The 13,029-nt window shown below is 66.6% G+C and overlaps 1 protein-coding gene across 1 annotated transcript; it reads right to left on the reverse strand.

The window, feature by feature from the left end:
• Positions 1-576: 576 nt before the first annotated feature.
• Positions 577-3,719, reverse strand: PIM3 (Pim-3 proto-oncogene, serine/threonine kinase). The gene is made up of 6 exons (XM_082420932.1): positions 3,355-3,719; positions 3,139-3,248; positions 3,000-3,050; positions 2,543-2,912; positions 1,808-1,984; positions 577-1,728 (listed from the first exon to the last, which is right to left on the reverse strand). Exons 1-6 carry the CDS (start codon positions 3,437-3,439, stop codon positions 1,541-1,543), a joined length of 981 nt encoding a protein of 326 aa, XP_082277058.1. The 5' UTR covers positions 3,440-3,719; the 3' UTR covers positions 577-1,540.
• Positions 3,720-13,029: the final 9,310 nt, after the last annotated feature.

A 13,029-nucleotide genomic window follows, 5' to 3' on the forward strand; every position in this document is an offset into this window, starting at 1 on the left:
CTGGCCCACTGCGTGTTCCAGCACCTGCCCCAGCACGAGATGCCCAGCAGAGGCCTCCCGTGGAGGCGGGGCAGGGCATGGCCAGATGCTCCGCTGCACAGACTGCCCTTCACACTGCAGCCTGGCCCACGTGTCCACACCTGGACTTGGCCGTGGCTCCCACCCGCCACCTCACCCTGCACCTGTCAGGCCAGGGCCCAACCGTGCCACCTCTGTTCTCTGCACCTGGGACACCTCCCACCCCCTTCCCCTGGCAAACTTCTCATCCTTCAGAACCCCTTCCAGCCTCTCGGGGCCACTGCCAGACATGGCTCCAGACTCGTGCTGGCAACACCCCCCAGGGCCTGGCTGCCTGCTCCTCCCCCCAGGGGCCCTTGAGGGCACAGCGTGTTTCCCACTCCCCTGGGGGCAGGGGTAGCAAGAAGGCCAAAAGCTGGGAGGAAGCACTTGAGCCCCTCATGCTGCCACCTCCCCACAGGAAAATGCAGAGGGAGCTATGCAGAGACCAGAGGCCCCTTCTCCCCAAACCTCTTCTCTTACCCCAGACCACCCATCCCAGTAAACACAGAATATCCATTTAATACAAAATGATTTAATTGAAATACCTGTATAAAAAAATATGATTTCCAGACATCTCACTTTTGAACTGAAAGAAAACCCTATCCGCAGTGCCTACGCACACCGGGATCACACAAACACAACTGCTGAAATAAATTAAAGGCTTGAGACTCTGTCCCCCCACCCCCCAGCCTCCAGAGCCAACAAGCAGACTGTACAAGGTCAATAATTTAAAACCCACCCCCCGAGGGCGCAGAGCCGCAAGGTGGCGGGGTCACCCACTCCCCTTAAATTAGCCACTGTACAAGTCCACCTTCTGACAGACACGGGTAGGCCTGAGGCCTGGGGTCCACAAGCACAGCCACCCCTCCTCTGCCCACAGGCCTTGAGGAGGTAGGGCTGCTGGGAGGGAGGAACCTCGACAAATAAATTAAACAATAAATAGCCCTCCTCAGGGTCACACCATAAATAAGACGTTTGCACACGCATCGGGTGGGCAGGCGGGCAGCAAGGCCTGAACGTTGCATTGCTTGTGCACAGACGTGCCCAGACGAACACCGAGACACGAGGGGGTGGGCATGATGAGGGACCCTGTGCCCATGTGAGACGAGGCCACGGGACACGGGAGTGCTCCTGGTCCAACACGTCACACGCGGAGGGGTGGGGAGGTCAGGGCCACCTCCGGAGCAGCACAGGAGAGGGACGGTCTCGGGTCAAGCGCCGGCGGTGGGCAGGCGGGACCTGGCTTGGACCGGAGTGTCTTTGGACAGACAGAGCTTGAGAAAACTAAGTCCCGTGAGAGCAGCGTTCGAAAAGGCACTCAAAGCAAAGGAACCGGGCCGGTGCCAAAGGCAAAAGTCACCAAGGGTCAGAGATCACTGCTTTCGCAAGGAGCAGACAGCCCGGCAGAGCCGGTCCAGCGCAGGGCCCGGGGATAGGGCAGGGGTCCCCTCTGGTTCCCACAGCCAGGTGCAGGCCCTGCTCACAAGCTCTCGCTGCTGGACGTGGTGCTGGCCCCATCGTCCGTGTCCAGGGCGCAGAGCCGCAGATCACAGCTCTCCGGGGTGCCCCCCTCAGCCCCCATCATCCAGGGGTGGGCAGAGATCTGGTCCAGCGAGGGCCTCTCAGAGGGCCGCAGGGACAGACACCACTGAATGAGCTGCTGGCACTCTGTGGAGGAAGAGAGAGTCAGGACAAGGCCGCCCCGCGACACCTTGCCGCCAGTGGCAGGCCCAGCCCCTCAGCGCACCTGGGGAGACCCTCCTGCGGAAGAAGAGGCGGCCCCGGAGAATCTCCTCGTCCTGTTCGAAGGGAATGTCCCCGCAGACCATGTCGTAGAGCAGCACGCCCAGAGACCACACAGTGGCCGAGCGCCCGTGGTAGCGGTGGTAGCGGATCCACTCCGGGGGGCTGTACACGCGGGTGCCTGGGGGACACACGAGGCTTAGCAGACCGGCCGCCGGGTCAGCGCCCCACGAGGCCGGCAGCACGCGAACACCGAGACCCCTCGCTCCCAGCTGATCCTCTCCGAGGTGGAGAGGGGGAGGGATCCACCGCGAAATCCTGCCGGTCCTCATCCTGGAAAAACCCCGGCAGGCGTGGCCTCCCCCGGCGCCGGCCGCCCCGCCCCGCCCCGCCCCCCCAGCTGGCCCGGCGCGGGAGGCGGGTCACATGAGCGCGGGGTCCGGTTTCACAACAAACAGATGTGAGGTGAGGATACCGGGAAAGGGAGGGGCAGGGAGCCCCGGCTTCCCCAGCACCGCAATGCGGGGATTTCTGCGCGGCGCCCCCGCGCTCCGCACGCGCGCAAACGAGGCCCGAGGCTGCGCCGTGGTCCGAACCCGGCCAAGAAGAGTCTGGAGTCCGCCCCGCGCCCCAACCTGCCGGACCCAACGGCCCGAGGCCCCGCTCTGGGCAAGCCAGCGCGGCGCGCGGCCCCAACAGTCGCCAGCCCCTCGGCCCTCGCCGCGCGGAGAGTGCTCACCGTCGAAGTCGGTGTAGACCGTGTCGCGGAGCAGCGCGCCCGAGCCGAAATCGATGAGCTTGAGCTCGCCCGAGCGCAGATCCACCAGCAGGTTCTCGTCCTTGATGTCGCGGTGCACGACCCCGCAGCCGTGGCAGTGGCGCACGGCGGCCAGCACCTGCCCGAAGAAGCGGCGCGCCAGGGCCTCGTCGAGCGCGCCCCGCTCCGTGATGAAGTCGAAGAGATCTTGCGCCGGCTCGGGCCGCTCCAGCACCAGCAGGAAGCCGTCGGACCGCTCAAACCAGTCCAGCAGGCGAATGACCCCGCGCGCGCCTCCGGCCGCGCCCACCTTGCGTAGCAGCACCACTTCCAGGGGCACAGCCGCGCCGGCCTAAGGGACACGGAGGTCAGCGCGCTCCGTCCGGCGCCCCCAGCCCCCCACTCCGTCCGGCGCCCCCCGCCCCCCGCCCACACTTACGATGCTGCCCCACTCGGTCACCCGCTCCTTCACCACGTGCTTCACGGCCACCTGGGGAGAGGGAACCAGTGATCAGGCCCACGCGGACGCAACGACGCGCGCGGGCCGAGAATCCCGGGTGCCGGACGGCCACACTCACCGGGAGCCCGTCGGCGATGCGGCTGCCTGCGTAGACCGTGCCGAAGCCGCCGCTGCCCAGCACGGCGCCCACCTGATACACCTTCTCGAAGCTCTCCTTGTCTGCCTTAACTGTGGAGAGCGCACAGGCGGGGTTGGTGCGACCGAGGAGCCCGGCCCCCCGACCCCGGTGGACGCCCAACCCCGGTGCGCGCCCACACCCCCGGCCCCCGCATACCTGGCTGCAGGATTTTCACCGGGAGATGATCCACGCCGCCTGGTCCGCACAGGTGCGCCAAGGAACCGAACTTGGAGAGCAGCATCGCGGGCGGCGGCCGGGCGCGGGCCCCCGGCCTCCGCGCCGCCTCTCGCCCGGCCCGGCTCCCCGCGCGGTAGAGGACGCGGGAGGACGGCCTCTCCGGGCCGCGCGTAGCCCCGACGCGGACAACGGGCAGGTGCGCCAGGAGCGCCGGCCTCGGACCGCGGGCCTGTTCGGGCGAGGCCGTCTGCGCGGCGCAGTGTCCTGCCAAGCCCCGCGTGGATCACGACAACACGCGCAGCAGGCCGAGCCGCTCACACGCCCGGGCCGCCTCGCCCCGGGGTTTTGGGCCGCGGCCGCGCGTATCCCTCCGCGGGGGCGGGCCGAGCCGGGGCCCCGCCCCCTTCCGCCGGGGCTGAGCGGCGGGGGTCGCCTCTGGAACCCGCGTAAGCTGCCGAGGCGACGGCGGGAAGAGGCCGGCGCGCCTTCCGGAGTGGGCGGGGGCGGGCGGGGGGCGCGGCGAACCGCCTGGGACTAGCTGGCGGGAGCGGAGTCGCGGAGGCGCACGGCGCGGCGTGGCACGTCACCTCTCCGCGTTCACACAAGCCCCCGCGCACGCGCAGCTCCCGTGCGGGCGGAGGCCCAGGAGTGCGGGGCGGGGCCGTGGGAGCCAATGGGAGCCGGTGTTTGCAAAGGGCACATGGCCCAGCCAATGGCGTCGCGCGTGCGGGGCGGGGCCAAGGCCCCGCCCCAGGCCGCGCCGGGAAGGTCACCGGCTACACCGGCCCGGCGCGGGCGGCTGAGCCAGGAATGCGGCGGCTTGGTCCCCAGGAGCGGCGGGGTCCGGGAGGCGACCCCGATACCCCAGGCTGTGCTCGTACCTCCCCGGCAGTCCGCGCACCCCGGCGCGCCCGTGGCCTGGTGCGGCTGGCACCTCCGCCCCCTGGGGGACCCCGCCGGGCGACAGCGCCCCGGGACTCGCAGCCCCCGGGTGGGCTGAGGCTCCACTCTTCGTTCTTATCCGGGCTTGACCTCAAAGCCCGCAGCCCGAGGTCCCTCCCTGACTTCGCCTCCCTCCCAGGAACTTTGCCCTGTTGACCCCGTGCCTGGAGAGCCCTCCCCGGCTCTCCACCCACCTGGTTGCCCTCCAGGCCCAGCTGCTGTCCACCTCTACCAGGGAGGCCACCTTGACTGCCTCTGTCAGGGCCGGAGCCAGCCTGGGTCTTCAGGGCCCTTGTCTGGACCGGAGCCTGTCCTCTGCCTTTTGTATAGCACAGACCCATCCAACTCCACGGGTTGCCAACCTCAGCCCAAGTCACCGGCCTGAGCAGCTCAGGTATGAGCAGCCGTCTGCCAGCCCCAGTGGCTGAGCCCAGGACGTCCACTGCTTCCCACAGCCATCCCAGAGAGGGTTGAGGGTTGGGGGAGCCAAGAGGTCAAGGTACTGGTCCTTCTGGCATTGCAGGTACTCCCCGTGGCCCCTGGGGACCAGGCTGGGATCTAATCATGGCGTCCACATCCCTGGGCCCATCAGAGGTTGCCTTCAGGTGTGATCTCCAAGCATGTGCACTCACCTGCCTCAGGGGCCCTGGCCAGCCTGCTGGCTCCCTCAGCACACCCAGCCTACCCCAAGTGACATCCCTTAGCTGCCACGGTCACTCTCCCAGTGCAGAGAGTGGACCCTCCACTGGTACAGCTCTTAGGTTTTTATCTTTCTGGAGCTCTGTCTACCGCCCTCCTGCGATGTGGACCCATAAAGGCAGGGCCAGGGCCGGCCGGTCAACCACAGTCCCCAGGCCAGTACAGGGGTCCTCATGGGGTCAGATCCAAGGCAGGATGCCTGCCCCTGAAGTGGAATCCAGGGACTCTTGTCTTCTTGTGGGTTTTTCCAGAGGACCGCTGGATGGTCCGCAGAGCCTTCCTCCTCAGGTCAGGCTGCTACAGGTTCCTGGACCCACAGCCTGTCCTGGGCTAGGGAGGGTGGCAGTGCTGGAGAACATCCGGGGTCTAGGTGTCAGGATGTGGCTCTGAGGGCAGTTCCAACGCAGCCGACAGGGGCCGAGTTTCCCTGTGGCCTCCCCTGTGGGCCTCCAGACCCCCATGTGAACCTGCAGTCCAGTCCTCCTTGGGTGTCCTGGCCCGTGCACCCAGCTGGTCCCTGGCCTTGAGACTCAGCCTTGGGAGGCCAGCATCCTGGGGCTGAGGGCCACCCCCTGCACCCCACCAGCTGCAGAGTCTTGATCTGAAGACCTCCCCAAACTCAGAGCAGGATTCACTCTCCTTCAGGAAGGGGCAGTGTGTGTCCCTCCTCCCCCAGCCCTGAAGCTGGGCTGAGCCACCTGTGGAAGCCGCTGGGGACTCTGGGAGTGGTGAGGGGTCCCCTGCTTAGTCTGGGAGTGGAGGACAGAGCAGGAGGCAGCCTCTTTCCTGAGTGGAGGTTTACTCAGAGCCTTCATCTCGTCCAGACTCCCGTGCGTTCTGGACATGCTATTGTGTGTGTGTGTGTGTGTGTGTCCTGCACGGATTGTGGATCCCTGAGGGTCAGAATGGACTTGGACACCCCTCCCTACCAAGGGCTGTCCTGCAGGGGGGCGTCTTTCAGGCCCAATCTGGCCCAAGGAATAGGCTGGGCAGGGGGCTGGCACCTCTGCCTGTGCAGCCACCCAGGGCCCATTTTTCCTCAGGCACTGGGGGCCCCCAGTACCGAAAATGACCCCGCCTAATGGGCAGGACTCAGGCAAGGTGCTGCCCACCTCCCCCTGCCCTTACCCTGCAGGCAGGCATGACCCACCCGTTTCTCAGCTTGGCACGTCGAGGCTCTGAGGTGTTCCCCCAGGTGTTCCTCCTTGTACAGGGAGGCAAGGCCAAATCTGAGCCCCAAGGGCCTCTTGCCCTTCTGCCCTGGGCATGGCCCTTGGTCAGTAACCCCAGGCCACCCCTTCCCTGCGGGTCTGATCCACACTCCACTTCCAGCTACACCCCCAGCAGTGCAGGATGTCAAGCCCTGCCTGTTTTTTCCTGGTTCCTGGAAGGCCCATCCGGTGAGCCTTAAAAATAGCTCTGGGCCCCACAAGCAGGCCTGGTCCAGGTCAGCGACTTCATGGGCCGCAGAGCTGGGGCCACTCCTGCAGACGGCGGGGAGAGGCCCCCAGGAGGAGGGCTCAGCTGAGGTTGAGGCTCCAGGCCACCTCACTGACCGCAGAGGTCAGGCCCCGTCCCTTGGCCTCCCACCATCCCTTGGCGTGCCCGAGGCTCAGGCCAGCGTGGTGTGAGCGCCTCCCTCCATGGGGCCATCCTGCTGAGAGGGGCAGCATCAGAGCGGGGCCAGGTGCCTCTTCAAGTTCCCAGTGGCCTCTCAAGGGAGGTGTTTCCTTAGTGGGGGGAGCAGCTTGGATCTTCCCAGGGGGCTGCACCCCACCCCACCCTGGAAGCAGCCTACCCCAACCCTGCACTGCCAGCCCCACAAGGTAACCCTGTCCTGCTGGCGGGAGGGGCGGCTGTTGCCATGGTGACTGGGCTATCCTCCCCAGACTGGGGAGGAAGAGGAGGCTGGGGAGCAGATAGCCTTGGCCACCACCCTGCCTTCCATCCTCACACATCCACACTCATGGACACAGCAGACCTTCACACGCTTACAGACACGCCCACAGAGCTGGGCGTCACAGCAGGGAGCACGGGGGGGGGCCCTTACCCACCTTGTCCCCCCATGTCAACAACCAAGGCCTCCTCAACTGGCCCCTTTCCAGCTGCCCCTGGACATCCCACAGGTTTGCTCGGCCCAGCCCTGGGCCTCTCCATGCCCCTCAACCCAGGCCATGCCTGAAGGACCCCCCCCTTGCTTCTCAACCCTGTCTGTGCTCCCGTAGTCCCCAGGTCTCCCCAGCGCCCGCCATCAGCACGCCATCATCCTGCCTCCAAACCTCCAGGGCCGCTCCAGCCGTCAGGGTCCGTCCCGGTGACTTGGCCCAGAGTCACAGCTATCCCCCTGAGCCCCGTCCAGCCTCCACTCCCACTGCAGGAACCCCTGGCCCGCCGGGCCTGACCCCTCCCCAGCCCACGGGGCCTGGCTCGACAGCACCCAGCTTCACACCAGCTCCACCCCTGCCCCGACCCCAGACTGGGCTCTGGGAGCCCTGGGACCTGGCCCTGCCTGCGTGCCGCATGGAAAACCCCCCGCACAGGGCCACAGCCTGGCTGAGGCGGGAGGGGCCTTCCCTCTGGCCTGCTCTTGCCTCTATCCTGGCCTCTCACCCACCGGGGAGGGGAGCCAGCAGGGCCAAGCCAGGGTTTTGCAATGTTCCCCAAAGGCAACTGGGGTAGGGCCTGGGCTGGGGCTGGGGTGTCCATCAGTGGGAGCTGGTGGGTGGTGGCCTGTGGGAACTCTGGTCACCCCGCCCAGGAGACCCCAGCCTGGCCTGACTCAAGGCCAAGGCTGGCCCAAGTTCAAGAGCTGCCATTCCCTCTGGGCACACCCCCTGCTGCCACCATAGAGCATTCACCCCTTGAGAGCCGCCCACGGCCTGGCAATGGTCACCTGGACTCTTGGCCAAGGGGACCCCGAAAAACCAACGAGGGAGCACCCAGGCCCAACCCAGGGAAAGGCTGGGGTCCCAGGGGACCTGACCCCAAATGCAGCTGGACTGCAGCGCCCAACACCGGCCTTGGGGGTGGTGGCGATGGGCGCAGTGACAGCCCAGCAGGGACCTGCCTGGGCTGCAGGGGTCCTCTCCTCACCCGGCTTCCGGCTCGGCACTGGGGCCAGGCCCCCCCAGGCCGTGAGCACAGCCTTGGCACTGGACCACATCCCTGGCCACTTTGCTGGGGCTTCACACCTCTCACCGCCCCCCTGCCTGGGGCTCTGACCACCCCCGTGCAGGGCTGGGAGCAGGAGCCAGTGAGATGTCTGTGACGTGCTTCTGGGGCGCACAGTAAACGCGTGATACACGTGGCTGTGCCGGCTCTAGCTGTTGTCCTGTGCAGAGGCCCCAGATTTCAACGGGAGAGCCTAGGGGCTCCCTGGGATGGGGATGCCTGGGGCGGGGCCCAGCCGACTCTGGCAGCTCCACCATCTCTGTGCTGAGACCCCAAGGTCAAGGAGCCCAGCCTGGATGGGACTGGGGGAGGGCCGTCCCATCTCACGCCCCCTGCTCACCCCAGAGGCCCAGTGCACGGGGGGCTGGGGCCGGCAGGGCTGCCCTCTGCAGGAGCCCCGCGCCCTGGCCCCAGAAGCAGGTGCAGCCTCTGAGACCCGGGCGGCCTCTGTAGATGGTGCCCAGGCGGCCTGGGCTCCTCAGTCCCTTCTGCTCCGGCCCCGGCATGGAGATGAGGATGAGACACAGGAGGGGCCTCGGAGGGGCATCTCCAAGGAGCCGGAAGCTGGGCCGACCTGCCTGTGTCTGCGTCTGATTTGCACGCGGCTGTCCTGCTCTGGGCCCCAGGAGCCATGCAGGCAGTGGGTCCCACGTCGGGGCTTCCTGGAGGAGGCCCAGTTCAGCTGAGTCTCCAAGGCTGAACCAGAATGGGGAGGGTGTGGGGGGCATTCAGCCAGGTGGGAGCCACAGAGGGTCACGGGTTGGGGGTCAGAGCGGTGCAGCTTGCCTTGGAGACCTTGGGGCCCAGGGCCTGCGGCAGGAATGACCTTGTCTTGGGAGAGTTTCACTCAGTCCCAGGGCTGGCCTGGGCCACGCTCAGACCACGCTCAGGCCATGGAGAAACTGCCTCCTACAAATGGACCTGGGGTCTCCAGAGCACGGACCCGGGAGGGCCTGGTCACAGTAAACATGGGATCAGGACGAATAAGAACCTTGGAGACACGCATTTAGTGAATATTTGCTGCATACCTGCCCACGCTCAGCACACTCACATACCCCCAGTTCAGCTCTCGGTGGGCCTTGCTTTCACAGAGAGAGAGAGCAGTGGCCTGTGGGGCTGTTGTGGTAGGGAGACAGGGGCCTCAGGGCAAGGATGAGCCCGTGGGCGGTAACTGGCCCCGCGAGGAAGATAGGAGAGTGTCACTGCCAGGGCATGAACCTTGCCCAAGAATGGATCAGGCTTGGAAAGAAGCAGAGCAAGACGGATGACAGTTTCAGACCAGGCTTGATCTGGCCCCTCCCTGCCAGCCCCAGGCAGCACCCACACAGCTCAGAGCCCCAAAGCCTGGGCGCCCCCTTTAATGGACCCCTCTGGGTCCCCTCCTTTAATGGTTCAGAAATAGAGAGCTAGGGGGACTTCCCTGGTGGCACAGTGGTTAAGGATCCGCCTGCCAATGCAGGGGACACGGGTTCGAGCCCTGGTCTGGGAAGATCCCACATGCCGTGGAGCAACGAAGCCCGCGAGTCACAACTACTGAGACCGCGAGCCACAACTACTGAGCCCGCGAGCCACAACTACTGAAGTCCACGCACCTAGAGCCCGTGCTCCACAACAAGAGAAGCCACCGCAATGAGAAGCCTGCGCACCGCAACGAAGAGTAGCCCCCGCTCCCTGAGACTAGGGAAAGCCCGCGCGCAGCAGCGAAGACCCAACGCAGCCAAAAATAAATAAATTTATTAAAAAAAAAAAAAAGAAATAGAGAGCTAGAGAAGAGCCCCCCACACCTGGGCCTTGGCGGCGGGGGTCGGGGGGGGCGGTTAGTGGTTCCAAGGAAGATACAGTGCGGTTCAGCTGCTGGCGGGGAGGGGTAGGAACTGCGCTGGCGACGGCTGTCTTCATGGCGCTCAGCATCCTGCCAGCACACGTTGGCACACGAGGCTCCCTAGACCCAAGCCTCAGGCGACCCTCTCCTTCCATGCCTGCTGGGAGCAGACCCAGGCCTGTGGGCAGCGGCCAGAGCCCGGTGGACATAGCCTGGATGTGGAGCCAGGCCAGGGCAGGGGGCAAGCCTGCCAGACAGGCCCCAGGAGACCTGTGTGGTCTTCCAGACTCTCCCTACTGCAGCACTGGCTGTAGGGACCCAGGTTGGCACCCCCAGCGCCAGCCCGTGCAGGGAAGCAAGAGGCCCCGGGGCATTAGGATCCAGGACGCAGCAGGGGCGGAGTGCTGCCCACTGGGGAATGTCAATGTTCAGGAGTTGCTGCCCAGGCCTGTGGGGGATGATGGGGAGAGTCTGGTGACCCTGAAACCTGCACCCTGAACCCAGGCTGGAGGCCCTTCCTGGCTCATCATGAAGTCCTGGGGTGGGGGGGATTAAGAGCAGCTAAAGGAGGGGGGTTCAGGGCTGCTGGAGCTCGGGAGCAGCCCCCTGAGTTTAGGCTCCAACACGGACTGGGGAAGTCCGAGGGCCCACTGAAGCCCTGGGGGTGGCCTGTCCCCGTCTCTGCTCAGGGTTCCCTGGCATCCTGATCCCAGGGCCCCGAGGTGGCCTGGGCACAGCATCCCGTTCAGAAGAAGTGGCCAGGCTGGTTTCCAACCTCAGGCCACTTGCCGATTCCCAGGAAGTGACAGCTGGGGGGGAGCTCGAAAGCTGCATGGGCCTCTGGACGCCCCCAACTCTTGCCCAGCTCAGCCCTAAATGCCCCGTAGTCACTCCCGCCAGCTTCCTGGAGGAGGTGGTGGCGCCGTGGGTGCTCCAGAGCCCAGGAGCCGGGAGGCGCTCCCCGTGGCTGGTCAGCGGGGTCAGGGCCCAGGTAGCAGCCCACCCGTGCGGACACGCAGCGGGCCCCTCAGTGCATGTGTCCCTCTGGTATCTCCTTCCGTCTTCCCGAGCCCCGTCCCAGCCCGGTCGGGCAACAGGGCCCGGCGGCCTCTTGGCTTGCAGCACTGGCCCCCTCCTCCCCCGGGGCCACCCCCTCCGGAGGAAGGAGACCAGCGGGCTGCGGGACAGGAGCCCAAAGCCCAGGAGAGGCCCTCCCGCCCGCCCGCCCCGCCCTGACCCCACAGTGGGGCTGAGGGCAGGGCCTCAAAGACCCCTGCAGACCTGCCCATTGGGTGCTCCACCCCAGGGCCCAGGGCCATCTCCCCTGGGGCAGTGGGCGCCCAGCTCCCTAGAAGACCTGGCGGAGGAGGCGGGGCTGGGGCAGGAGACAGCAATGGGAGCGCCCTGCGGGTGACAGGTGGGGCGGGGACACTCCCCCGCCCCGGGGTGGGCACGTTCCTGGGCCGCCAGTGGGCCTCGCCTGCCGCAGGGCGGTGCAGCCAGTGGGCAGAGCTGCTGAGTCATCACAGACAAATGGGAAGAATGGAAAGAATTCTGCACTTTTACTCTCTGGCTAGGCTCCCCACCCCCACGAAATTCCCCATCCCAGGCCACCAGCCCCTCCCGCTTCCCGCTGCCCTGGGCGGGCCTGGCTCCCCGCCTGACCCTGACCTCGGGCTGCGTTGGCGTCCTGCCAGCTGGGGCCCTGCTGGGCTGGGGTATTTGGTGGACAGGACGCCCACCTGGCGCAGAGAGGACCCCATACCAGCACCCTCCGCCTCCTTTTGGGGGCCTGGCCTCCCAGGGTCTGACTGGGCTCAGGACGGGGGTGCTGGGTCAGGCGGCCCCCTGGGGGGGGTGCTGGGACCCGGGGCGGGGGTTCCAGGCAGAGCCCAGCTTAATATCTGCAAAATGGGGCCTTTGGTCACTCCCCAGCACTGCTGGAGGGGGATGTGATGGGGGGCTGCAGGTGCCTCCACCCCAGCTGGGCCGGGGAGCCTCCGCCCTTGCCCTTCCTGAAGCTGTGCCAGACTGGCTCCCTCTTACCTCCCAGCTGGGGCCCTGTGGGGACCCAAGCGACGCCCCATTCTAGCCCTCTGCCCCTCACCACCGTCTCTGTCTCCGCCACCCCCATCTTGGCGGTCCCGCGTGGCTCCCTGGCAGCCTGGCAACCAGGGCGCCGCTGACTCGCGGTTTCGGGGACACGCCTGTGCGGGGTTTCGACCCCGCCCTGGGGCCACACCCAGGTGGGCAGTCAGCTGCTCCGGCGCCCTGGGCTGAGGCCGCCCCACGGGCAGCAGGAGAGCGAGCGGACCCAGGGCCCCCGCCGCTGCCCTGACCCTGGTATCCATCCTGCCCCACCTGGCCCCCACCCCAGCCCCCAGGCCCGGCCACTTTTCCAGTCCCTCCGAAGCAGCATCTGGAGGCTGCTTCTGTGAACACACCACTCCCCACTCAAAACCCTTCCAGGGCTCCCTCTTGCCTGTGGAGGAGAGGCAGAGCCGCTGGGCCTCAGTTCCCTCAGCTGCAGGATGGGTATTCAGGGAGCAGGTAGGACTGCGGGGGCGAGGTGCGGGGAGGTACCTGTGCCAGGGGCAGGTGGTGGCACCTCGAAGTCCCGTGCGACCTGCTCTTGCCTCTCCCACCTTTGGTGGCATGGAACCCCTCTGCCAGCTGCCCTTCACTTCCGGGCGTGGACGCGCACTGGTCCCGTGCTGCCCTGAGCCCCCTGGCCGGGTCAGGCTGGGCAAGCAACAAAGTGCCCGCCGTACTGACCGCAACTCAGGCCTGGGGGGCTTCGGTCCAGCTCCTGGATCCCAGGTACTGGCATCCCTCCTAAAGCAGAGGCCTGTCATGCGGGGCAGCAGGGGCAGGACAGGGAGGGGGTGGCGGGGGGAGACTGTCCCCCCAGGACTTGCCCACATGGGCTCTGAGGGCAGAGCCAGGGCATGTGGTCGTCCTCTTGGTCCTCATTTACAGGTGGGGAAACCGAGGTTCGGGGACAAAAATGGCTGGCCAGG

This window comes from Balaenoptera physalus (genome assembly GCF_965194825.1).
Source record: "Balaenoptera physalus genome assembly, chromosome: 13".
Classification (NCBI taxonomy): domain Eukaryota; kingdom Metazoa; phylum Chordata; class Mammalia; order Artiodactyla; family Balaenopteridae; genus Balaenoptera; species Balaenoptera physalus.

What these genes read in the sequence shown, in the direction of transcription:
- PIM3 (XM_082420932.1), bottom strand. Translation starts at nt 3,439, where the DNA reads ATGCTGCTCTCCAAGTTCGGTTCCTTGGCGCACCTGTGCGGACCAGGC. An exon ending in GGTGAAAATCCTGCAGCCAG is followed by an intron (nt 3,249 to 3,354) that starts GTATGCGGGGGC and finishes CGCTCTCCACAG; the next exon opens with TTAAGGCAGACAAGGAGAGC. An exon ending in TGACCGAGTGGGGCAGCATC is followed by an intron (nt 2,913 to 2,999) that starts GTAAGTGTGGGC and finishes CGTGTCCCTTAG; the next exon opens with GCCGGCGCGGCTGTGCCCCT.